The sequence below is a fragment of the Macaca thibetana genome, chromosome 12 (genome assembly GCF_024542745.1).
Source record: "Macaca thibetana thibetana isolate TM-01 chromosome 12, ASM2454274v1, whole genome shotgun sequence".
Taxonomy (NCBI): Eukaryota; Metazoa; Chordata; class Mammalia; order Primates; family Cercopithecidae; genus Macaca; species Macaca thibetana.
Genome location: NC_065589.1, coordinates 24,842,438 through 24,868,496, shown reverse-complemented (window position 1 = coordinate 24,868,496; position 26,059 = coordinate 24,842,438). Strand labels below are relative to the sequence as shown.

The window sequence follows — 26,059 nt, the reverse complement described above, 5'->3', positions numbered from 1 at the left end:
AAGAGTCTGATGGGAGTTGGGGTCCTGTGCAGCACCCTGGGTCCCTCCAGCACCTCCAGGTTTAGCAACTGTAAAGCTCACCTTGTCCTGAGCCCCGTTCTGGGAGATGAGGTTACCTTTTTTATTCTGCTGCATGATGGTTGGAGGTGGCGAAGACACCTTCATGGCCAGCCCGTAGGCGCCTCGGAAGGAGTGACTGTCACGGATGATGAAGGCCCCGGGCTCCTGGTCCTTGAGGAGTGCGATGGCTGCATGGGGAAGGGACAAGGAGAGGGGAGGAAGCAAGACATTGGTGGCATTAGTTTTACTTAAGTCTCACTGAGCCTACCGACCTTTGTTCTTTCTTAGGTGAGACAACGTTCTTTGAAGTTAGAATTTAACTAGTCCTAAGGGTCTTCCTGTACTCCAGTTGGCAACCTTATTCTGTTGGGTTTTTTGTTTTTGTAAGACCGGGCCTCACTGTCACTCAGCCTGGCATGCAGGCACAATCATGGCTCACTGCAGCCTCGACCTCCTGGGCTCAAGGGATCCTCCCACCTCAGCCTCTCCAGTAGCTGGGACCACAGGCCACTGTTCAGCATGTGCCATTTTGCCTGGCTAATTTTCTTTTTTTTTTTTTTTTTTTGTAGATTCAGGATCTCACTATGTTGCCCTGGCTGGTCTTGAACTCCTGGCCCCAAGTGATCCCCCTGCCTTGGCCTCCTGAAATGCTGGGATGACAGGTGTGCGCCACCACACCCAGCTGGCAAACTTCCTCTATAAATGGTCAGAGAGTAAATATTTCACGCTTTGCAGGCCATGCAGCCTCTGCTACAACTACTCCACTCTGCCACTGCAGCAGGACACCAGCACAGAGAGGATGCAAGCCAGCAGGTGTGGGTGTGCCCCAATAAAACTTCATTTACAAAAGCAGGCAGCATCCAGATTTGACCCACCGGTTGCCGTTGCTGACCCCTGTCCCACACCCAGACAGGCTTCCCCTGAGAATCATTCCCACATTCCCAACTTTGTTCTCTCTCTCTGTAAAATGCAAAAACCTCCCACATCAGGCAGACAGAGAGCTACGGTTTCATGTTATCTTGGCAGACCTTTTACTTTGCCCAGGAAAACCAAGGCTTTGCTGTTTTTAAGAACCCTTCCAAGAAGTGTCTACAACCACTGCTTCTGTGTTCCCACACTTCACTGCGGGAAGTGCCTCCTACTGTCTAACTTCAACCCCAGCCCCCTCTGTGATGACCCCCTGCTACAAAGAGGACTGAATTTGCCTCTGTTCCTTGCCCAGGGAAGACACAGGAGGCCTCAGCCAGCTATGACCTCTGATGGACCACAGAGCCCAGCACTCACCCTGCTCCCTGGAGATCTCAGGCTTGTACCAATACTTAGAAGTGTCCTGGACAAACTTCACTTTAGCCCGTGTCTCCGGGCTGTTGTCTAAAGCAGGAGAAGGGAAGAAAGTGTTATGGGTTAAATTGTGTTCGCCCAAAACATACATCAAAGTCTTGACCCCAGTGCTTGTGAATTTGACCTTATTTGGATATAGGGTCTTTGCAGATGTAGACAAATTAAGATGAGGTCACGCAGGATTAGGGTGAGCCTTAATCCAGTATGCCTGTAGGCCTGGTGTCCTTACAAGGAGAGTAGACAGAGATACACACAGGGGAGAGCACCATGGAAGGTGCAGGCAGATACTGAGATGATGCATCTACATGCCAAGGGACACCAAGGATGCTGGCGGCCACAAGAAACTGGGAGAGAGGTCTGGGACAGATTCTCCCCCAGAACATCAGGAAGGACCTAACATTGCCAACACCTTGATTTTGGACTTCTAGCCTCCAGAACTGTGAGAGAACACATTTCTGTCATTTTTAAGCCACTAAGCACATGGTCCTTTGTTATGGCAGCCCCAGGAAACTGACATCAAAAGCTGATGTCCTCGAACGCACAGTGGAAGGGACCTTCGGCCTCCTCATTCATCCCCTATCCCCTGCACACCCTCTGGGTGGCTGAGCCACCTCCTGGTGGAGGGCCTGGCACTGCATTCTCGCAGAGCCCACCGAAAGCCTTCCTCCACCCCATGTCCCCCTTTCCCTAGAAGACTGTGACTAAACTCTTCCTGCGGCTTTTCTCCCACAGGCTAAAACGCTTGCTTCTAGAACCTTCCTCCACAGGCTCAGTTTCTCAACTTCAGCACACCCACCATGAAGATGAGGGCAGAAAGATCCATTTCTGCCCCCTGTTCCCCCAGGCCCCTCCTCACTTTCCACAGGGAAAGCCTATGTTCTGCATCACAAAGTACAAAAAAAACTCACTTCTCTTTGGATTAAACAGGTGATAGCTGGCCTAGAATCTAGAGGCCATCTACTGCATGTCTGGCACCCCGCTTCTCAGGCAGACAACACCCCCACACACACCCATGCCCAGACTCTTTGCAGACCTTGCAAATTTGTCGTAGAACATGAGATTCTGGAGGGAGCTCAGACAGGACAGAGTCCAACTGCCTAATTTTACACATAAGGAGAAATTCAGAGACGAGAAGTGACTTGCCCAAGTCACACAGATGGTGGCCTTGGTAAGAGGCCCTAGCAGCCAGTTTAGGACCAGCTAAACTGTATCTTCCTGTCTAAGCATCAGGATGTGTGGCCCTCACTCTCAACCTCTTCCTTCAGCTTTTGGCACCAAAGAAAACCAAAAAAAAGGGAGGGGAAATAGAAAGAGATAAGGATTCCACATTTTTCCTCTCCTGTCTTCAGAGACCGAAGCTGGCATGAAAGACACTGTAAAGTTAAGAGAGCAGATCAGGAGACACAAGTTGTGTCTCCAGTGCTTAGTCAGTTTCAACCTATGATTTACACTCCCTTATGCTTCTGGGATCTGTCTTCCGGCGATCGTGAGGGGAGAGGTCAGCTCCCTTTTCTGGCAGCTGTGTGCTGAAGAAGGTCTCTGGGTTAGGCAGCTGGGCCGTGCAACTGCTTCAGGCTGCCTTTCTCCGTCCGAAGCCCCAGGCCCCACTGCTGCCATGGCCTGTTTAATGAGCTGTCAGAGGCGGCTGCAGTCCCACATGCCTTCCTGTGTTGACTCCAAAGCTATTTTAAGCAGGGAAGATGGTGGGAAACAGGAAGTGTCCCAGCTACTAGACGTTTTGCATCCTTCAAGGAGAGGGGCTGGGAACCAGATGTCCCCGGGGGGCGGCAGGAAACAGGGGGTGCAGGGTCATTCTAGGTGTCCTGGCTTGGCAGGCTCAGGGCAGGACCTGAGAGTGATACCGGGAGAATCTAGGCAGCTGGGGCCCATCTGAGGCGGCCCAAAACATTCTAAATCTGCCTCAAACATTCAGGGCCACGGTGCACACAGTCAAGTTAGAGGCTGGCCTTTGTGTTTAGACAATGAGCTATCTAAGTAGAGGCAAAGGTGGCAAGTTCTGGCGATGGGTGAAGAATTCACTGCACAAACCTGCATGGGCTTTGATGAAGTTGGGTCTATGAGGAGTGATGTGGCCACTGCGGGGGTGGCAAAGGTATGGAGATCCAGGTTTGGAAGGCAGGTTTTCAAGGTCATGCTAAATAATGATGACCCCCCAAGATACGGACACATGATAAAGATAACTCCAATGATGCTTGAAGACCATTAGTTTTGGGGTGGCGTGGCCTGGATTGGAAGCCTGGCTCTGCCATTTCTTGACTGTATGATACTAGACAAGTGACAGAGCCTCTAAGCCTGTTTGTAAACTGGGGTTAATAATATTAATATCTACTTGACCAAGTGGCCAAGAAGCTTAAATGAGACAGTACTTAGCTCAGAGCCTGGCACACAGCATGTGCCCAGCAAGTGGTAATGGCTATGAGGATGATGATAATCATAACCGTAATACTATTCATCATTATTCTTTTTATCATCCTCATCTGTATCTACATCCTCATCTCAGCATCCACAACCACAGCACACTTATGGGGAGGACACCTCCAACTCTCCTTATACAGATAAACTAAGTCCCAGAAATCAGTGATTCACCCAGGCTCGCCTGCCAAGGGAATGTCAGAACATTCACTGGGACAGATATTTCACTCTTGTACATACTTCATCAGCAGGAGAGGTGAAGATGGAAGTGGAGAGGCTCACCTGGCATGGAGTACTTGGAGAAGTCGGGCAGAGTGTGGGAGAAGGAGACAGTGCTGCCCCCGCTGGGACTGGACATGCCGCTGGCGACAGGCGAAGACACCTTCCCGTTGATGGTGGCATAGTTGGGGAGGCTGCCTGCCCGGTCTCCCACCGACATCCTTCGCTTCTCTGGCAAGGCCGGTGTTGGGCTCCCTTGCCGGAAGGCTGCTGAGTCCGGCGACGGGGAGGTGGCAGGGCTGCTCAGGCCAGGGTAGTAGGCAGGGGAGACAGGGAAGGAGGGCGTGGAAGGAGCCTGGTAGCCAGAGGCACTGCTCTGCCGGGACACTGTGGGTCTCCGATCCTCGGGGGTAGAGTAGCCACCATAGGCCACATGCCGGTCCAAGCAGGGGCTGCCAGGAACCACAGATCCAGACCCTCCCAGGTGACGGCCCAGGCTGGGGCTTCCAGGGCTGGGTATTGCATTGCCATGGAGACCGGAGGCCAGGTTGCCTTGGTGAGTCCCAGGGTGCCGGCCCAGGCTGGGACTTCCGGGGGTGGTGGCCACATTGTTGTGGAGGCCAGAAACCTGGTAGGCCCCTGTTGGGTGCCGACCCAGGCTGGGGCTCCCCGGGGTGGTCGCTGCACTGCTCTGGGGGCTGGAGACCGTGCTACCATGGAAGCCAGTGCCTGGTGGACCCATCACCTGGCGATGGCTCAAACTGGGACTGCTGGGGGCAGCCATGCTGGGGTTGATGGCCCGCCGGCCGAAGCCAGGGCTAGGGGGAGTGTTGGTGCCCACTGTTCTGTGACGCGCCTGAGGGCTCCCAGGCACGGTGTGGACGCCAGCCACACTGAACTGAGCTCGGGCCTGGCTTTCTGGAGACGAGCTGAATTGCTGAAGTGAGTAGTCGGGGCTGCTGTAGCTACTGCCCACAGTCGGGAGAGGAGAAGAGCTCTGGTAGTTTCTCTGGGCAGACGGGCTGGGCTGTCCCAGGCTGCCGGAGCGGAAGCCAGACTCCAACAAAGGCTGGGTGGGCGTCCGGGGACCCTGGTCACTGCTCTCTCCGGATGGGAAACTCCCCACTGAAGTGCTGCAGAGAGATGGAGGGTTGCGATGTCAGCGGACAGAACTGAATGAAGGGTGGATTTACAGCGTGCTCTCTGCCCTCCCCTCCAACCACAAACAACAGGAAGAATGGGCCCACTGGCAGTGCGGCAGAACGTCAGAGTTTTATACGTTACCTTACAGAACCATCAGGGGAAGAAACTGAGGCTCAGGGAGGTTAAGCAGTAGGCTTAGGACCACACTGCTTATAAAAGGCCAGGGTTTCAACTTAGCTGTGTCTGATTCCCAAGCCCACGTCTTCCCCACTGCACCATGCTCACTCCTGAGCCACGTCAAAGTGAAGAGCCCTCTCCTATCGAAACTGGAGGTGGCTGTCATGATAGAGCCTCCAGCATCACACAGATTCCCAGTGGAGTTTCCTGGCTCCTGTTCCTACTGGGGGTAGCCCTGCCTTGACTCAGTTTCCTCAAGTGTGATGTCATCATCCTCAAACATTGACTGAGAGTGCTAGACTGGGGCTTTCACTCCTGGATGGCTCCTAAAAAGCAAAGACAAGGAATCATAGGGGAAGGCTTCACATCAGGGGATTTCAGGTCATTATAAGGTCTGCTCTCCAGCCACTGGGGATGTGGCCACCAATGGAGAAAGCTGTCTTGTATGGTAATGAGGCTCCTGTCATTAGGAGCATTTAAGCAGAGGCTGACAGACTTACTGGCCTGAATGTTGTAGAAGGAATTTCCTGCATTGGGAGGTTAGATGAGATGAGCTCAGAGGTCACTACCAATTCCGACTCTGAGACAATTCAGTTCAGAGGAGACTATACCTGGGGTAATTGCCACAATCAAAAGTTCCCTTGTACAGTTAAGTCTAGGTCCGCATGGAGTGACATATGAGAGCACAGCAGCACAATGTGATGGCCAGTGAGTTTTTTGTTTGTTGAAGTTTTTCCATGTGGAACATGACAGGGCTGGATTAGCTGACCCTGACTCCTTCTAGACCCAAATTTCTATCCATCTATGGCGAGAGAAACAAAGGTGGACGGGGGCTTTGCATAAACTAGTAGCTGTGGGGAGGTAGCAGGTAGGCTGTGCACCGGGAACTCCCCATGCGGAGGGGTCCTTACTTAGCCAATGGGCCAAAACCTGGAGCTGCAGGCCGGAAGGATCTTGTGGTGGGCTGGCCCTCCCTGGGCCAGGTTGGATAAGCTCAGGTTCACAGGGTGATGTGAGGTTTTGGTCGGGAGTGTGCTCTTGGGCCAGGCAAGAGCTAAGGGTAAGGAGACGGTCAGAGGCCAGGCTAGGGCAAAGTCTACTTTGCATCCCAGAAGGCGCCAGAGCAGAAGGTCACCACCTGGTATAATCTAGAATAAACTGGATTCGGAGGAGTGCGAGACAGAGCCAGGCTAAGCAGGACGAGAGAAGGAGACACTAAAATGGAGTTCTGGAAGGTTAATCCTAGGGGAGAAAGGCTAGCTTCCTGGAAAGGGCCAACACTTCAGCAGGAGGGATTTGAGTGAGAAACAATGAACAGCTTGCTAATGCCAGGGCTCACTGAGCACCAACAACGGTGGTGGCTGGGGCAACTTAGGAAAATCCCCTTTCCTTTAAAACAGGAAATGCAACCCTCTGCTGGAGTCAGACCTCCTGAGCAACGCAGCCTGCTGCCTGTTAAGAGGCTGGGGAGGGGGAATGCTTGGCTTAGAATCCAGAAGACAGCTGCCTCCGCTCATCTGCTCCCCTAGTCTTCCCATGGTACCCCCGCTTGCAGGGGAGGCTCAGCATTGAGCCAATGTAGACAGTGCAGCAAACTGGACCCACTGGGCCTGGCAGGGGAATTTGCAGGCCCTGTGACATCCCAGGATAGGGAGGGCAGTGGGCACAGTGAAGAAGGGATGGTCAGGGCAGAGTCTCCCCTCCTGGGGGGCGACACCTCCTGGATCCTCCTCCTTTGCCTGGCACTCGATGCCTCGCCTGAGCTGATCGCAACCCTCCTTTCTTATGTTGTCATCCCATCTCTGTGTCCCCTCCACCTTCACCCCCACTGCCCCAGTCAAGCAGCTCCTTGCCGCACCCCTCCACTGAGTCTGTCAGCAGGGACTGTCCACCCAACTCTGGGCTTTCATCTCTGCATGATGCAATCAGAAATATGAACGCCAGTCGTCCATCCACCGAGGCACCCCCTAATGGCAGGCCACATGCCCTCAGCATCACACTCCCAACGTGGCCACAGCCCAGTCCTCTGTCCCTGCTGGGCTGTCCTTCTGGAATGCCCTCTCTCTCTTTCTTCATCTTTCAACATCCCGCTAGTTCCTCTGGACCCTCCACAAATGCCTCCAGCCCTCAGAAATCCTCCCTGCATCCCTAGCCAGAAATAATGGCCCCTTGTTCTGAGCTCCAAGCCCTTTACTCATGTGTGGGCTTTGGGCCCATCTGACTCTCATCGTGTGCAGGGAGGGCGCCATGACGCAGGTCTGGGGCAGAGGACAGAGATGTGGGCTCTGGAACCACACGCTTCCACCTGAATCCGATTTATGCCACTGCTTAGCTGCGGGACCTTGAGCAAGCTACTGCACCTTTATGCCTCAGTTTCCTCGTCTGAAAAGTAGGAACAATAACAGTGCTCACCTCCTAGGATTGCTGTGAGGATTAAATAACTGCATAAAGCACATAGCAAAAGTGCCTGGTACCTAGGATGAGCCCACGATATAAGTCATTACTGTTGGTAGATTTTCAACTTGGAGAAGGACTTTGCCGCATTCACCGTGGTAAGCCTCACTCCTTCCCGCACAGTTTTGGATGGGCGGAATTGAATGAGGCCTGGGAATTATAGGTCACTGGGCTCCCCACAGGATTCAGCATGCAGGACACGTGCCCTCAATGCACCTTGATGAAGTGGTTTGCAAGGTGCCACCATCCGGGTATGATTTCTGCCTGTCCATGCCACAGGCAACAGATCCAGGAGGCCTCACCCATCCCGTCCCAGTCCCAGGCCTGGATTCTCATCCCCCACCCACTGCCCCTTCCCAGCTTACCTGTCAGCACTAAGGATGGGGCTGCTGGTGGAGAGGGGGCTGGGGGAGACAAAGGATCCACCCAGGGTCCCGTTCCTCAGGGGTATCTCGTGGCCATAGGCCTGGGCGGCTGGAGCGCTAAAGCTCTTGGGCTCAGAGTCCTGAGCTCGGGGCCCAGCCACAGCTGTCCGTGCCACAGACTCCACATAGCTCCGGGGCTCTGGAAGGGGCAAGGGGAAAGAGACTCTGAGCACAGATCCACAGGGGTGCAGTGCAGGGCCCACCCAACCTCCCCTGGAACACAGCCTCCCGGACTCCTGCCTGGGAACATAGGAATAGCCCCCAAAGGACAGGAAAGGCTCCTGCCTGCCCAGACCCACCCTGCCCTGCAGTGACCTTTCACCAGGGCCTTGCTCAGAGGAGGGGGCTCTGAAATGGATCCCAGGCTCCGCCTCAGAATATGGTCATCAGAGACTCTTCCCTCCAAGAACTAAGAGTCTGTCCACAGCTGGCACCCTCTTTGGCTGCTCTCTTTCTTCAATGATCTTGCTCATTGAAGGCCCTTCCAGGTTCTCCTGGTGCCACTAGAGTCTGAGGCCCTACAGCGGGCCCAGAGGCCCATCCCCACCTTGCCTGTATCCCAGGACAGTGCCAGAGTTCATGTGAGCTCCACCCCCTACCCAGAATCCAGAAACAGCCTTAGCCACCTAGCAACAGGCCTGCATTGGTGAGACTTGCCCTGTGGGGCTGCTGTGGACTCACCAGCCCCTTCCATGCCGAGACACACCCAGGCCTCTCCGCCTGACACACTCAGCATTCCTCTAGAGACTAGCGTCAGGGAACCCCATTCCCAGGCGGAACTCAACATTCCATCGCCCACCTCGGGCATTCCTGTAGCACCAAGCAGTTTACAGAGGACCTCATTATACACGGCCCTACCTGGTGTTCAAAACGGCCTAAGAGGAGGGGGTGGGGGACACATGCTAGAAAAGGCCACTTTACAGATGAGGATGCTGAGGCCTGGCAAGGGAAATGACTAGGTCCCAGATGGCCCGACTCCCAGACCAGCACCTGCCCGACTCCTCTAGGGCCTCTGAGGCTAGCTCCTAAACGAATTCCATTTGAAAAAGGAAGAAGCAGCAGAACACTTTCATTTACCCCAGGCCATGGTCGGGGAGGGATGTCATTCCTACCACCTCCACACCCCGCCCTGTCCCTGTCTTACCCAGGAGGAACCTGGCCTGAGTACAGAGCCATACTGCCCAAACTAAGTCATCCACTGAAATCAGCCTGAGAAACTGAAGAACCAGAGTCTGTGCAGCCCTCAGGAGGCCAGGCCCCTGCAGCCCCCGCTGGCCAAGACAGTGATGGTAAGAGTTGGAGAAGAGCCCCCTCCTCCAGGTCCCTCATGGGTGACAGGCCTGTGGTCCAGCTGGCTGAAATGCAACCTTCCTCCCCTTAGCCCAAAGAAAACCTTAATTTGGAAGGAGCCTCGTCACCAGGGTGCTAGCGGGGCGTTTCCAGCCTTGCTGCCTAGGGGCACAGCCTCCACGGAGTGGCTTCTGGGGTGGCCCCCAGGTCTGACATCCTACACCCAGGCCAGCGGCCTCTCTGGACACCGGAAAAGAATGGTCCCTCAGCACAGGAGCCTTTACGGAGCAGATCCCAGAGGCTGCAATGGAGTCTGCACACAGCTCCAGCCACAGCCTACCCATCTGCCTTTTGTCCCCACACAGAGCCCCCTCCACCCGACAGCAATGACAGTGGACAAGGCTGGGATAGTTTGTCTGCAAAGAGACAGGCACAGGTGGTCTATTCTAGGTACCAGGCACAGGGTGATGTAGATCCAGGCACCTCAGCACCCAAAGCTGGAATCCATGTAGGCAGTGCCAGCAAGACCTCCTCGAAAGCCTCCCTCAACCAGCCCAGGCCACCCACTCCCCTCACAGAAGGCCCAGGCCAATTCACACCAAAGGCATGGATTCTGTGCCACCCAAGCATGAGGCTCTGCTGGAACTACGAGACAATGCAGAGATCCCCTGAGCAGGCCCAGTACACTTTTTTGTAAAGACTTAGTAGTAAACATCTTAGGCTGGTGGGTCAGGCTGTCACTGTTGCAACTACACAACTCTGCTCTTGTGGTGTGAGAGCTTACATAGACAATAGGACAGTGAATGGGCATGGCTGGGTCGCAATCAAACTTTTTTTTACCAAAATAGTCAGTGGGCGAGATCTGACCAGCTGCCACGGTGTGCTGACCCCTGATCTAACCTGTCTCCTCAGCCCAGAGAGGTGGAGCCATGTGCCCAGGACATATGGATAATTAGTGGCAGTGAACACTAGCACCAGAATCTCCAGACTCACAAGTTGGCTCTGGGTGACCTAGACTGGGCCCATAGGCTCACAGGACACCCAGAGCTGGCTCTATTCAGCACTCCAGCCCATCAGCCAGAGAAGAGCCAACTCCACAGGGTTATTCCTAATGATAAAAAGAGCAAACAGTTATACAGGAAAAGTAGGATTCAGGGGGTGTAAGTACCTTGCCCAGGTCACAGCTGGCAAGGGGCAGAGTCGGCCGAGGAACCCAGGCAGTCTGGCCCCGACCTGCCCTTACCTACTGCACATGCAACCCTCTGCAAGTCGGGGAGCCAATAGTTTCAGTGAGTGCTTCAGTCTCGAGCAACTGGTAATCCAGCTTGGGAGAAGAGATCATCAGAGGGAGTCTCACCCACAGCCATGCAAATAACACCCAAGGTCAGAGTCCACTGTCCCCTCCCGTCTCTTGCCACCCTAGGTCACTCTCTGAAAACTCTTCCCAGACCCTTCCAGGCACTCAGCATAGCTTCGCCCGGGTCTCCACGGCTCTCGGAACCCCTTCTCTCCCAGCCAGGGAGACAAAGCCACTCTTTGGCTGCCCGTGGGCTCCCAGAGCCTGCCTAGCTGATCTGTGTGCCGAGACCTCACACAGCACCTGGCACACAGCAGGCCCTCAATCTGCATGTGCTCCACAAAGTCACAGAAGCACGACACTTACCCTCCAGCCCCATCCAGAGACACATAGTAAGATCTCAGAGGCCACATCCATTTTTCTCACTCCCTAAAGTTCAAGTTGAAACCTATATGAATGATACTGTGAAGGTCTGTGCTCTTCTCCAATCCACTGACATCGCTCCTGATCCGCTCTCTACCCTGATCTGCGTTTCTGGAGGCTGACTTCTAGTTACTATGTCATCCAGACCCCCTTACTCTCTGGCTCAGGACAGCTTTGGCCTTTGGCTAGTAAGGAGGGACTGGCAGGGGATGAGGGAGGGAGACAGAAGAGCAAGGTGCCAGTGGCTACATCCCCTCCCCATCTCCCTCTAGCCACACTCCAGTCAGCGGCCCTGCCCTCCAGCTCCCTCCTGGTTCCTGAAAGCCTGGGATGATGGCTCCCTGTTCCTGATAGGGAGCACTCGGGGTGCTTTACCATCCCTCACTGCTCTGCCCAGACCTTTTAAGAGTCCATCAACTGTCCTAGGTTGTTCCATTGGAATGAACTATCAGTTTCCCGCCATGCCCTTGACCCACACATTAGGTAAGCAATTCCCATTGCCCTATGCCCCACCCCTTTAAGGAAGTACAGGTACCCCTTCTAGCAACTGTAAAACTGAGATAAAGTGGGCCGCACAACTCCATCCTGTAGTCTAAACACAGGCACCTGAGCTGCAGCCTGGAGTCTGCGGGTAAGATGGCATAGAGGGCCCATGGGACAGTGTATTAGAACCCTGAGATGGCTCGATAGGATGGCCAAGTTCTTTAGGCAACAGTCCCATTGGCCCCTTCAGCTCCTAAACTGCAGAACACCAGAGCAGTTCTCAAGACACTGGGAGTCTGAACTTGGGGAACAGGATGGCTCGCCCAGGGAGAAGCAGCTGCATCCATTCCCACCACAATGTTGGAAACAGCCCTTGTGCCTTGGGTGGCCAACCTACCCAAGGCCACTCAGACCCAGCCCCACCTGGCCCTGCCCTCACCGGGCCCCCACCTCCTTTCTCCTTCCCAGCACATCCTCTTCCTTGGTCAGCTGGTCTGCCCTCCGACTGCCACCCCTACCTGCCCTTCCAGTCCCACACCATGGGGTGGAGATGAACGAAGCCCTTTCATACAATCTCTACTCCTCATGAACCCAGAGCAGGAAGGACCTTTGAGAAGTTATTTGATTTCCTGAGGTCATCTCCAGAACTGTTTAAAACCCATCTTCAGGGCTAAACATCAGTTTTCCCAAGTTTTCAGATGCAGATTTCCACATTGAAAATGCTTCCTTTTTCTGTCTATTCCCTGGCTCTTTCTCTCTCTCCCACCCCAGGACAATATACTTCTACTTGCAAGCTCTCCCCTCACCCACCACCCGTGCACTTACTAGAGACTTTCTGGGACTCAGTTTCCTCATCTGCAAAGTGGGAATGAGGATACCCACCTGCCCAGCTAGGATCAGGTGAGAAGAGACAGGAAAGTTCCTCCTAATTCTTTCTTGCCAATCCCAGGCCCGGTGTTCAGAACCACTGCTCCTAGCCGCCCATCCCTGCCTTCCTCCACTCCTCACTCGCACCACCTCTCCTGCTGTTTTCCTCCTTTCCTCCAATCCTGGAGCAGCTGCATCAGAGGCTACAGGGAGTTGGGCAGGGCGGGAGAGGTGGGGACAGGGAGGGTACTTCATGTAGAACATTCCAGGAGCCCAAACCCTGCCAAGTGACTGCTGGCGGTGGAGAGCAGCTGCAGCACAGGGTGACTTGGGCTCCTCCAGTCTGGCACTGTCAGCTCCTCGTCCACACCCTGAAGCGTATTTTCTGTCTCCCCAAAGAGGCTCTTTGCTTGGAGAGAAGGGGCACACCCACTCTAAGTTAGATCAAGACATGTGGGTGAAAGAGGAAGAAGGGAATATGGAAACCCCCAGGTCCCAGATCTAGGAGCTCAAAAGTTAGAATTCCAAACCTTTTAGATTGGGCCACATGCCCCCTCCTCCCAGCCCCCATGCCATCCTATTCCTACCCCGGCTCAGCACTTTTGCCTAATATTGAAATGTCTGTTGGCATCACTCTCCTCACCAGCTGCCTTATGCATCCTTATATTCCCAAAGCCTGGCACACAGTCAGTGCACAAAATATTAAGAATAAATGAAGCAATGAATGAAAGAATGAATGAATGTAAAGTGTTTCGCACAGCGCCCGGGACATAGCAGACATCCCTCAAATTCTTCTTCTCCCCCAGCTGAATAATCCTGCCTCTGGCCATTTTTGCCTCACGGGCATTTTTTTCTGAATTTCCCATCAAAGTATCAGCAGGGAAATCAAGTGGAGCCTCAGAGGGTCAGCAAAGAATGAGCTTTAGTCTGACCAGGGCTATGGCACATGAGTCAGGAAATAAGGAACTGGCTGCCCACAGCTTTGCTCCCTGCCCCTTCCCCACTCCACTCCCCAGACCATGGGCAGCAATTCCAACTCCCACACTGGAATCCCAGGGCACGGTGCCTGCAGGCCTGAGAAGAGCTTTGAAACAGCCACTTGAGGAAGAGACAGGAGACCAATAACTCCAGTCTGGCTACATTACCTCCTAACTGTGACCTTGGGCAGATCCCCCAACACCACCCACGGTGCTGATGTCAGCTGCATATCTGTGACAACAATGGGTGTGGCTGAGTTAACCCCTAAGCACCTTCCCCTCCAAACTCTGTGGCTCTGGCCAGAGCACTTGGGGCCCTGTAAGATGAGAGTCATTCAGGAGGTGCAGTTAGCAGATAGTTCTGTTCTATCGAGGCCCACGCCCCTGAAGTCACCCCAAAGTGAGAGACAATCACCAGGCCCTGCCAGCTTGCTGGATAGTCCACTGGAGAGTGTTTGGGATACCACGGGTCTAAGTCAACCAGCTTCGAGGAGAGCTGAGAGCCTATTGCATGGTCCGGCATCTGAAGCACAGGAACGTTGGCTCTGAGCTCTAGCTAATTCTAGTTTCTCTCTCCCAGCTCCTGCCCTGCCAGGAGCAGCGGTCAGCCTCCAGCTTGGGAGAAAGCCCTTTCCCCAGGCATGAGGCTGCAGGGGAGTGAGGAGGGGCCGTTCTCAGCAGAGGGACGCATGCTGTGGCCCACCTACTCTGTCTCTGGAAGCTGCCCTGTTCTGCAGCCCCCCAAGCAGCCTGATGCTGTTGCCCAAACCCCAGCTGGTTAGGAGAGGGCAAAGTCTTCTGGGAAACTCCAACCATCCTAGCTGGGTGACAGCAGATTTAGAGGGGCACAGGCCATGCCCGCTTAGGGGGTGGAAAATCGAGGTGGTGTGTACAAAGGAAAGTGGGAAATAGGCCTGAGAAAACCAGCCAACCGGCCCAGGGCCCAGGTGGGAAGTCAGAACACCTAACCCGTCAGAACTGGAAGCGATCACAGCACCCACCTTGCCCCATCTTCCTGGTAGAGATGGGGATGCCAGTGCCCAGAACCAGATGCTGGTCTCCCGCCCAGGTTGGCACCCACTTTGTTTCACCTGCTGGTTTGAGTCCTCACTCGAGTTCTGCTCCTAGTGAGTCCAAGGCCTCCCACCTGATTACGCCCCCTCTCTGCTTCCCTGGTGCCCAGTGCAGGGCTCATTTAAATCAGGGATTCATCTGGGACCCATAGACATGCCAGCTCCTTGAAACTGCTTTTCAGAATTACTTGCATGGGAATCCCAATGCGTTATTGTATACACGGTGAGTCCATAGATTTCCTGAAATACCCAAAGTTGTCTGAGATTCCCGAAAGACAGACCCGGTACTTTCAGTGTTGATAGGAAACCAGGCAGGGCTTCCAGAGGGCAAATCATGGCTCTAAGATGGGGTCTCTGAACCAGGAGAATTATCCCCCCAGGGGACACTGGCAATGCTGGAGACATTTTCGATTGTCATGACTGAGTGAGAGCTACTGGCATCTAGCAGGTAGAATCCAGGGACACTGCTAATCCTCCCACCGTGCACAGGGCAGCATCCACAACAAAGACTCATTCAGGGCCGGGCACAGTGGCTCACGCCTGTAATCCCTGCACTTTGGGAGGCCAAGGTGGGTGGATCACCTGAGGTCAAGAGTTCAAGACCAGCCTGGCCAACATGGTGAAACCCTGTCTCTACTAAAAATTTTTAAAAAATTAAAAAAAATTGCTGGCCGTGGTGGTGCATGCCTGTAATCCCAGCTACTCAGGGGACTGAAGTGTGAGAATTGCTTGAACCCGGGAGGCAGAGGTTGCAGTGAGCCAAGATTGTGCCGGTGCACTCCAGCCTAGGCAACAAGAGCGAAACTCCATCTCAGAAAAAAAAAAGGAGTCATTCAGGCCAAACTGTCAGTGGTGCCAAGGTGGAGAATCTCTGCTCTGAGAAATGCCTGTGGAGCACGCCCTGGGAAAGGGGATCTGAGTCCCTCCCTGTCTACCCCTGTGAGCGGCTGCACACCAGGCAGGCTGGCGCAAATGGTGCTGGGAGAGGAAGGTGCAAGAGGAGCGTTTGGGTCAGCAAGGTGACATTGTAGGAGCCCCCAGACACTGACTGCGCCTGTGCCTGGCAGCTACAAGCTCCCCCATCAGGACTCAGGAGGTGCCCAGGTTGATATCTCATCACCAAGCGTTGAGGGACAGGAAGGCCATGTACCTGGTCACCTGAGTTCCAGTGAAGAAAGAGAGCTGCCTCCAGCCAGCCTCTTCAAGCCCTGCATGAAAAGCCATTTCCAGACCCAGAGAGCAGGAAGCCACAGCAAATGCCACTTACCTTCTGAGAGCCTGACCACCACCTTCCCCTCATCTTCCTCTGAGGGAAGATGAGAAGAGAGATGGGAGGAAGGAGAGGCAGGAAAGAAGGGCAGGTGGTGAAGATGAGGAAGAGCAAAAAAGGAAAAAGAGAGAAAGATATTAACAGGGATTATTTCTTGAGAAAGAGAATCTGTGGAGAAAAGGGAGGTGGGAAAGCTGGGGTGAGGCCAGGGCCAATTTGCACTGTCCACAGAAGGGCTCCAAGGGGAAGGCCGAGGCCCACCCTGCACAGGACCCCAAGGCTCCAGGGCATAGTTGAGCTCCTGACTCTCAGGAGCCTGAGCCCCTCACAACCCCCGTGCCCAGGGCTCTGTGGGCCGAGTGTCAAGCAGGAGTGTGCTGGCTGGTGAGAGGTAGCCGCTAGCCCCCTTCTACTGACTCCCCGTGGCTCAGTGTCCCTGGCCATGCTGACACTCTGAGTGGGAGGCTGTGCCCAGCTGTGTAGCTTCGTGGGTCACAAATGCATGCCACTGCCCACCTACCTGGCTGGATACATCTTCTGGTAACTAAGGAAAAAAGTAAAGTTGACCCCAGGAGCCCCCACCCAGCCCTAAAACCAGAGCCCAGGGAGCAGCTTTCTGAGTTCAGTGGCCCCACATGGCCACCAAGGGCCCAGGGAGCCCTGTCTCCCTCCACCATAGGAAGGAGAGGAGCTGGGAAATGGGAGGAGGAGGTCAGAGGTGTGAACCTGGGGTGGTGTCTGCTCAGAGGAGCACCTTCTGCCAGACAGGCCCAGGGCCCTGCCCTCTACCGTGCCAACAGGACCGGCTGTTTGACCCCAGGGAGGCCGGGCAACCATCCTCCTTCCTTCCTCAGAGCTTGGGGTGCTCTCCTCAGCAGCAGGGTAAGATGCAGCCAGCATCGGGAATGGGGATGGGGGATGAGCACAGGCCGGAGAGAGTCAGAAGCCCGGAGGTGGCAGGTCTTTGAAAGGCAGGAGAAGACCTGGGCTGGGGGCAAGGGGGTCGAGGAGATGGCAGCCAGTGATGGCCACTGCCAGTCATGGGTTTCTGTGGTAGGGTTCTGTGGGCCTGAAGAGGCAGACCAAGAGACCACTCTGAATGCCAAGTGATGCCTCGTGGATGCCAGGTGAATGCCTGTCATGCCTCGTGGATGCTCAGAGCAGAGCCAGCTGGGCTGCCAGCAGAGGCCCTGGCACAGAGCAGCAGGGGCATGCTTCTCTGACTGTGTGTGAGTGTGTGTGTGTACGTGTGTGTGTACCCATGTGTGCATGTGTGTGCGCCCATGTGCATGTACTCAAGGGCCTGAACACCTCGAATGTGTGGCTTCCAGCAGAGATCTCCACAACACCAAGGAAACTGAGACCAGGCCTCCAAAGCCCCAAGCTAGAGGAGGATGGAAGTTGTGCCAACTCCACAAGTCAACAGGCAGGAAGGCTGCAAGGAAATCTGTCACCCGCCAACCCTACAGAGAGTCCTCACCCAGGCCTGACGTCAGCATGGGCACAAAGCCGGCTGCTGACCGGATTCTGAGGCCCGGGTTTCTGTCCAGAACCACAGGAGTCCTCCTCCCCCTGACCCCCCTCCCCATCTTCCCTCTTCCCAACTCACCTCCTGTGGGGTGCAACAGGATGTCTGCTGGGTTGTGGGGTTTCAGGCCCAGAGCAGACAGGGGTGTCTTGGCCAGACCCGGGGGGGACCGCACTGTGCCAGGAAGAAGAGGGGAGACACAGGGAGTGAGAGGTGGGCAGGAAGGCAGACACACCAGGCATGTGAAGGCTGTGGGACCAGAGATGGTGCCGAGGAACCACCCTGAAGCCCAGCGCTTTGGCTCCACTGCCCTTTCCTGTCTGCATTTCTCCACGTTTCAGCAGTTTAAAGGATAGAGGGAAAGATTCAGGAAATGGCAACCTTGTCCTGGCTTTGGCCCCAACCTTGAGAGAACCATTTCCACCCCTAGGCCCTGAGCTTCTCGGTGCGGTCCCTTTACTTTGCAATGGCTTATAACACACACACACGCTTCTGCAACTGTCTCTGACGTTCTCTATAATAATCTCTCATCCCTCTTCCTCTCCCCACCCAACGTGCGCGCAGACAGACACACACACACACACACACACACACACACAGTCCATTTAAAACATGCACTTGGATGGATTCAGAAGAGAACAGAAGAAAATTGGGCCTCAGGATGGCACACCCTGTAAAGGACAGAGACAGAAGGAGATAATGGGCCAGGGCTATGCCAACCCTAAGACCTCAGGCCAGCCCTTGGCCAAGTATGTCCCTTGAAAAGCCCAGGAGAGAACTTCTCAATGTGGGGCTCTGTCCCCCTAAACCTCAGTGTCCTGGAAGGAGGAGAAGGCTGCAATCTGTGGCCAAGAGCACCTACTCCCTATGCAAAGCCTGGGCTCCTCCCAGGCCACGCATCTGGGTTACAAGTGTCATGTAACACGCAAGGTCAGAAAGGGCTGCTGGCTTTTTCCCATTAGCCAAGAACCCGGCCAGATTCGGAGCTGATCTGCAGGGTGGCTGTTATGCCCAGTCACGAGATACCTGGGTGGCAGCTGCCATGTCTCCTGACACAGCTCTGAGAAGGAGTTAAAAAATGAACTCTGTGTCTCCTATCAGCGACATTGGGAGCCTGCAGAGACCACAGCCCCAAGGACACTCTGCCTGCCGAATGGCCTCAACAGATTAGCCGTGGCCCTCAGATGCCCAGGAACTACCAGCAGCAAAAGCTCCACGACCCTCCCTGCCCCTGCTGCTTTCCCCAAAAGACAGTGAGACCTACAGGAATCTTAGAACAATGAAAAAATACACTCTCTCTCCATTGCAAGCAACATACATAACTCATTCGTGCAGGTGAACACCCACATGCACATGCGAACAGGAAGACATCACAGGGGTCCGGATGGGTGGCCCACCCCTGCCCTTCACCCTCACTCTGTCCTTGGATGTCCAAAGGACAAACACAGCATAGGGGACAAATGGGTACAAACATACACCTCCAGTTATGGGATAGGTCTAGGCCTCACGTCTCTGTCTATCCTCCCTCTGTCTTTACACACACACACACACACACACACACACACACACACACAGATGTACACACACAGATTCTGTTTCTACCACTGCCACACCCCCTCTTCCCTATCATGGTGTCTTGCTCATAGACACCTATCAAACACTTATTAATGTTTGTCAAACCAATGGCGATTGAATGAAATTAATTATGAAATAATACACCTGGCCTCAGAGACAGTCGTTCGTGGAATAATCACGAAGCAGCCCCAGCCCACAGGTATGTGCATGTTTAACCAACTGGTGCAGCGGAGGCACAGGTGGGCCCACGAGGAGGTGAATGAGACGAGAGGACCAGACAGGGCAGGAACTCTCTCTTGGTTCCTCCCTTGTTCTCCTCCAGCTCCTGAATTCCTCATTCCCCCGGTTCCTGGGCAAGTGGGCCCTTCTGCTGAGGCAGATGAGTGGGCGACACTAAAGCCAGGCAAGCCTTTTGCTTCCTGAGAGAAAAATTCCACACGTTTCTCTGCCTTCGGTCTTCTCTCCCTAACCCTGTGTGTCTGTGGAACCTCTGACTTCTTCTCGCCAAGGCACCCGTGGCTGGCCAAGAGGAGGGAGAGAAGGTGGCAAAACCCAGTTCTAGCACAGCCCAGGTGGCTCCCACCCCAGGCAGGGTGATGCCCTTTCCCTGGCCATTTAGGGCTAACAGTGAATGGAAGCAGATGTCAGCTTGGAAAGTGAAGGCCTGGGAGAGAGGTTCCCCGCGGCCACAAGAGGCTGCAGCGTTGACTCTCGTGTCACCTGCTCTAGGTTCACCCTGTCCAGCACAGCAGCCACAAGCTACACATGGCCGCAGAGTACTTACAGAGTGACTAGAGTGAACGGAGATATGCCATAAGTGTGAAACACACCCCGGGTTTTAAAGACTGAGTATGAAAAAGAACACAAAACATCCCATTCTTTTTCACATTGATTATATGTTGAAATGCTAATATTCTAGACTGGGGTTAAATAAAACATAGTAAAATGAATTTCACCAGTTTCTTCTTACATTTTATAAGAGATTGTAAAATAGCTCAATATTTTTATTGACTTATTTGCCTATTGAAAGGATATTTTGGATTTAACAAAAATGTCATTAAAATTAATTTAGCCAGTTTCCTGTTATGTTTTTTAATGTGACTACTAGAGAAATTTTATTATAAATGTGCTCATATTATATTTCCATTGGACAGTACTGCTCAAGGGAGAACCACAGCTTCCAGGGGCCGCCAATCAGTCACAGCTTCAGCCTCCTCATGCCCAAGATGGCAGCCAACACAAGTTCTGCTGGCACATGGGCCACGTACATTGCCACATTCCTTTCCAGTACAGGACAGCCAGCCCCCAGGGGAATGTACAGCCAGCTCCAGTTCTCCCTCCTCTCGCCACTGCCAGTGGATAGCTTGGGCCAGGCCCAGCCAACCTGATCCCTGAACAGCACCAGTGTCTCCTTCTTGTGCTGACCCAGGCCTCTCCTGAGTACACTGAGTCCCTCGCGGCCTGGTATTAATCCATCACTTCCTTCCCCACAACCACCTCCTCCAGTTCCTCTTCATGTCTCTTCTATAAAAAGGAACACTGCCCCATGCCTCGGCTCATTTGGGTCTTGGCTTTAGGTGGACGTGTCTCTGTCCTTTGGGGATCTGCCTCCCCAGTAAGTGTATAGGGGCTGGGGGCTAAATGCCTCTGCCTGGAGGCCAAGGATGGATAAGCTGGGGGCTGTGTCAGCCTGAGGGTCCTGGGTCCCTCTCTCCTTGGTAGAAGCTAAATAGGTTGCCTGTAATGGAAGAGGTGTCTGGATACAGGCAGAAATGGAGGTCAGAAACAAAGCCAAAGTCAAGTCACAAAGAGTCACGCTAAGATGGTGGGGTCTTTTGAGTGTGGACGGTAACAAGACTCTAAACAAGTAAGAAAACTCTGCAATGTGGGAGCCCAGAGTCCCACGGTCACTCAGTCTGGACCCTAAAACTCGGGCGGCTGCACCCTTAGATGTATGAGCGTGGACGATGGGGAAGACAATGGCCACAAGCAATGGAAGAGAAGGGGCCATGGGGGTGAGGAGCAGCACATTCTGGCCCCACCTGGGGCACTGTCACCTCCAACCCTCAGGCCTGGGGCACTCCCACAGGCAAGGTTGAGCTGAGGGGCTGAAGGGGACACAGGGAAGACAAGCTTCACAGGGAATTCTTACCCCCACTCGGCGGTGGGCTGCTCGGGGAGGTTCCCTCCATCTCCTCGAAGGCCTCCTTGTAGCTGTGCAAATGGGGCTGTGGGATAATACGGGCAGAAAAAGAGGGAAACCATGAGAAGGAGAAGTTTCCCCTTCAGATGACCTGGGGTATGAGGACAGTGAGTTAACCAGCCCCCAAATCCCCTCGTCAGACTGGCTCCTCACTGGTGCTCAGGGCAGGAGACAGGTCCTGCCAGAGGCAGGAGAGAAAAGATATCCACAAGCCCCTTCTATACAGAATGACTCATTAGCCTGGCTTTTATAGGCCAGTACACTCGCTCCCTCAATGTGGCCCGTGGACCACCTACATCTGAATCTTCCAGGGCACACATTTAGAATGCAGATTCCCGGGTCCCATCCAGATCTACTACCCTGGAATCTCTGGAGGAGGATTTGGGAAGCTACAGTTTTAACAAACTCCCTTTTGGTTTACTCATGCTGTAGTTTGAGACTCACTGCCTTCAACTACTGAAATGTCTTAGAAATGCAAACCTTTTGGAATGAAAATTAAAGCTCCTGAGAAAAACCTTATAACTGCAAAGGGTTCAAAAATAATTTTTCCCCTCTCCAGGATCTAGTTTGGAGTTTTGAAATTGTGTTCACCTATATCATGCCCAGGATTCTTACCACCTTATTAAGGTACTCTCTAGGAATCAAAAAGGAAACTTCGATCTCAATATTAATGCAAGAAGTAGGGACTTAAAGCTATTTAAGGAAGGAAATGGGCCCCAGATTCCACACGTCAGAGAAGAGAGTTTGGGTGAGGACGCAGGGGGTACAGATCACTGAGTATACTGACATCAGTGCCAAGTTGCCCATCAGGTTTCTGGAGATTTGAAGTGGGCACCACTACCCTCTGTGGCCCCAAGATACAGCTTAAGGACTCACCTCTTTGGGCCGCCCTCCAGGATTGAGAGCGATGGTAAGAGCCAGCTCGGGGGAGACACACTGGACAGGGGAGCGAACCCCAGGGCTACGAGGGGATGTGGCTTCTGGAGACTGGTTCTCATACTGTCCATCACTGGCCGCCCGCCTCCGCAGAGGGGCTGGGGGCTCTGCAGGCTGCTTCTCCCGAGCCTGCACCCCTGGGAGGAAAGCAGGGTGTAGAGGACAATGAGCGTTTTGTGTAAGAAATGATCCATCGGCCTAATCCCTTCAGAGAAGGCAGTGCCTCCTAGCTCAGAGGCCAAGCTGGGGCTGGCCTGCCATCCCCCAGTGTCTTGCCCTCAGCCCTCCTGGGCCCAACTCTGTTCACACCCCAGGTTTTCTCTGCAGGAGAGGGGATCTGCTTAGATTGGCTCAGACTTCACCAGGAATCTCTCCACACAGGGCTGAGACCAAGAACACAAAGGACTGATACAAGAAACAGATGTCAACTACTTCCAACCCCTGGAGGCGGAGGGCCAGAGCTTCCAGACAAGGGAGGGGAGGTGGAGGGAAAAGAGAGTCTCCAAGGCAACTGCATCAACCAACCAGCAACATCAAGCCTGTGGGGAAGAACTCTTGGAAAGAGCTAAATTGCATCATCTTGCAAATGGTGCTCCCAAGGAGAAACAAAGACATGACTAAGCCTTGTTACGAAGTCCCCAGCCTCACTTGGCCTCTGGGATAATTTTGGCTTTCTCTGGGGTTCCCCAATTTCATCCGGTGTACCGCTGAACCTCTTACCAACTCCCCTTATACTGGCCCCTTAGCTCCCCGCCCCAAAGATGGCGGCAGATCCCACCGTGTCCCTCCCAGCTGAAGAGCAGGCAGAGAGAAGTCATGTGCTCCATCTGCTTTTCTGTACTTCCCATCTCAATCCCATTCCACAGGCCTGGGGATGCTGTTAATCTCATCCTCCTTCCTTCCCACTCCCTCTTCCCACAGCTGGGCTGAGGCATGGAATCCATTGCCTCATTGAGCTGGTTCCCAGAATCCTAGAAAACTCACTTCCTGGGTCCCAGAGGCCAAGACCCAGCCTGAAGTGTGGGCTTCTGGTCCTGAATATCTTCTGGGAAGAGATTCCCAGCCCTGCTTTCACCACCGCTAGGACTTACCAAAGGCCCCAGGTCACATGGGTCAGTGCATGTGCACACATGCACACACACTGCCAGCCCCGAGGAATGTGCCAGTACAGCCAAGCAGAAATCACCCTCGTTCAGACAGAAACATCTTCTGCCATCCACAGTGAGGACTGCATGTCCCCAGGCGCGCCTCCCAGCACCCCTAGTCTGGCACAGCCACAAAGGCTGCCACAAACAGCACCACCTGTGAAGACTTCCTACTTGTCATGAACAGCAGGCTGCCAGCTGCCAAGCCTACAGGCAGACACACACTCACACTCACATAGGCAAAGCCGCTCTGAGACACGCCCTCATACTCTCCCATAATCAGGGGCTCCCATAATCGGGGGTGGGGGGTGCGTCGGGAGAGCAGCAGGACCGGCATTTGCACATCAAATGCAGAAGGTACCGAGAGATGCCCTGAGTCTCCGCTTTGGGCTCTTTATTAATCAGGGGCAGCCCTGCTGCCATCTCAGCTAAGAAAATAGCACCCAGGATGGGGACAGTAAACTGGACGCTGACCTCACTCTGCCACTTACAAACTGTTCCACTTAAAGCAAATAAGCCCCGTGCCTTGAAGAGCCCTTATTCACAGAACAGAAAAATAGGAGTCCCATTGGACCCAGCCAGGGGCTGCCAGGAGCATCTACCTGGAGAAAAGAGCAGTGTGGTTTTGGGAAGGGTGGCCAGCTTGCTTCCTGCAGCAACCCCACACTCCCAGGCCTTAGTTCCCCAGAGCCCCCATCCCACTCAGGTCTCCTGGGCAGCTTGGACCAACACTGCCACTGGTTTCATTCCTGGCAAAAACATTAGAGAGAAACAGACATAGCCATTGATTTTCTAACAATAATTGTGACAGAAGAAGCCCATTTGGGAAACGCTCTTGGGGTTTGGAACTGAGTTCAGCCCCAAGGTTAAAAGAAATGCATTAGGGCTGGTCTCAGTTCCGGGCTTCTCTGCCCCCAGCAGCTCTTTCTGGCAGATCCCTCTGCCTTTTCAGGGTGTGGCCAGTTTCCCTGCTGGGGGATCTGACGTTTGCCCTTAAAAAATAGATCTGTTTGCATTTGAGGCACCGAATCTCCTGGAAAAACCAAGAACATTCTACCCAAACTTCCCAAAGCTTTCTCCACGTTCAGGGGCCACGGATGCCTGCAGCAGCCTGGGGTGCAGGGGGCACCTGACAACCGTAGAGAATGTGAGATCCTGGCATGAGGCAGTCAGCCATTGAAGGTGAGCTGCACCTTCCCAATCCTCTCTCCATCACCACCAGAATGGCACGTGGGAGCATGTTCTGACCAGAGGCAGGGAAATGGAAGGAATGACCTCCAAAGAGCTAAGGAGCTGCAGGGCAGCACCTCCCTCTACGGAAGGGGGAAGACCCTGCATTCCACTCCCACGGGGCCAGCCCCTCCCCCTGCAGAGCACCAATGGCCCCATGGCACCAATGGCCAGTCAGGGCCACTCACATTCTTTGAACACAGTGTCCCACTGTTGTCCCCCTTGGCAAGCCCAGATCTGCCTGGAGTGTCTGCAGAGACATGTTCCCTCTCTCTTGTCTTGCTCTATGGGAGGGGAGACTGGCGTGGCAGGGGGGAGAGAAGAGAGCCCCATTGTTCCTTAGCCAAGCTGGGGTGTCTGGACACAAGCTGACAGCCAGTGTCAGGGAGAGAACACCCTCTCACGTCCCAGAGGCTGACCGATAACAAAAACAGGCCTGCTCTCCCCACCTCCCTCCCTCCCACCACTACCCTCCACCCCAGGACTTTCTCAGTCTTTGGCCCCATTCTCTCTCTCAGGGCCTCCATCTCCTACACCCACCCAGGCAGAGGCAGGTGCCTTGCACAGACACACATGTGCATGCTTGCATGTGCACACACAAACACACACACACACACAGCCTAACAGAAATGGCAGCAGGACACTGGGATGATGGGGGTACAGGGTGGGGCCACTGGGTCACCCTCAGAACCTCTAGGGCCAGCCCCTGTCCCAGCAGGAGGCCATGTGGCCAGAGGAAGAAAGGAAGAGAAGCTCCCAGGAAGCTGAGAAGGCTGGGGTGCCCTTATGACAACAAAGTGTCTTTAGGATCCTAACACCCTATGTTCAAGGAGCCCTGGGAGTCCTCTAAGGGCTGCTTCATACATGGGCATCAGGCCTTCCCCACAGCCCTGCCAGGATGAGCAGTTACCCTGGCCCCAGGGTTCCACACAGGCCCCCAGTCCTGAGGAGCACGACACCAGAGCAGCCCCCTTCCCAGGGAGGCGTCACTCTGCTGCCAGGACAGTGCTGTGCTGGACAACAGCTCACTCCAAGGCTCCCCTAGCGTGGGCCGGACTGCTGGAGGCAATCCCTTCATCTCACACACACACACACACACACACACACTCACACGCACACTCACACACCCTGCAATTCTGGGAGCTGTAGCCCTGACACAGACCGATACATGTACTTTGGCAAAGCACTGCTGCCCGCCGCCCCTGGATCACGCGGACGAGTACGCTGGTGTCAGGCTTCATGATGTGCCTCCTCTGCACCCCCAAGACTGGCCACTGCCACCCTCACAGACCCAGCTCTTCTTTCCAGTCTTCCGGTTTCCAAAAGACTGGATTCCTCAGCTCCAGGTGGCAGGGCTGGGTGTCCGACAGCATGCCTGGGGCTCCGGAAGCGAGGGCCACCTGCTGGGCCAGGGCACCAGAAAGCCACACGGCGATCACAGTAGCAGCCCTAGGGCAAGCCATGCCAGCTCCCCTTAAGGCAGGCCCACCATCCCAGAACCTGCCCCTAC

At 54.3% G+C, this 26,059-nt stretch overlaps 2 protein-coding genes across 14 annotated transcripts in view; one reads left to right on the top strand and one right to left on the bottom strand.

Moving 5' to 3' along the window:
• Nucleotides 1-26,059, top strand: part of ARPC2 (actin related protein 2/3 complex subunit 2) — an 870,481-nt gene that overhangs the window by 417,245 nt on the left and 427,177 nt on the right. The gene's annotated exons all lie outside the window — the stretch shown is intronic.
• TNS1 (tensin 1) overlaps nucleotides 1-26,059 on the bottom strand; it is a 206,767-nt gene that overhangs the window by 14,758 nt on the left and 165,950 nt on the right. For 7 of the 13 annotated variants that reach the window (XM_050751241.1, XM_050751242.1, XM_050751246.1 and 4 more), the window contains 9 exons: nucleotides 22,115-22,311; nucleotides 21,188-21,263; nucleotides 17,542-17,634; nucleotides 16,453-16,476; nucleotides 15,930-15,968; nucleotides 8,193-8,391; nucleotides 4,117-5,186; nucleotides 1,345-1,431; nucleotides 117-248 (listed from right to left, as the gene is read on the bottom strand). In XM_050751241.1, the coding sequence (XP_050607198.1) occupies nucleotides 117-248; nucleotides 1,345-1,431; nucleotides 4,117-5,186; nucleotides 8,193-8,391; nucleotides 15,930-15,968; nucleotides 16,453-16,476; nucleotides 17,542-17,634; nucleotides 21,188-21,263; nucleotides 22,115-22,311 (1,917 nt within the window). The remainder of the gene's footprint in view (nucleotides 1-116; nucleotides 249-1,344; nucleotides 1,432-4,116; nucleotides 5,187-8,192; nucleotides 8,392-15,929; nucleotides 15,969-16,452; nucleotides 16,477-17,541; nucleotides 17,635-21,187; nucleotides 21,264-22,114; nucleotides 22,312-26,059) is intronic. The other 6 variants (XM_050751244.1, XM_050751247.1, XM_050751245.1 and 3 more) reach the window with 4 other exon arrangements.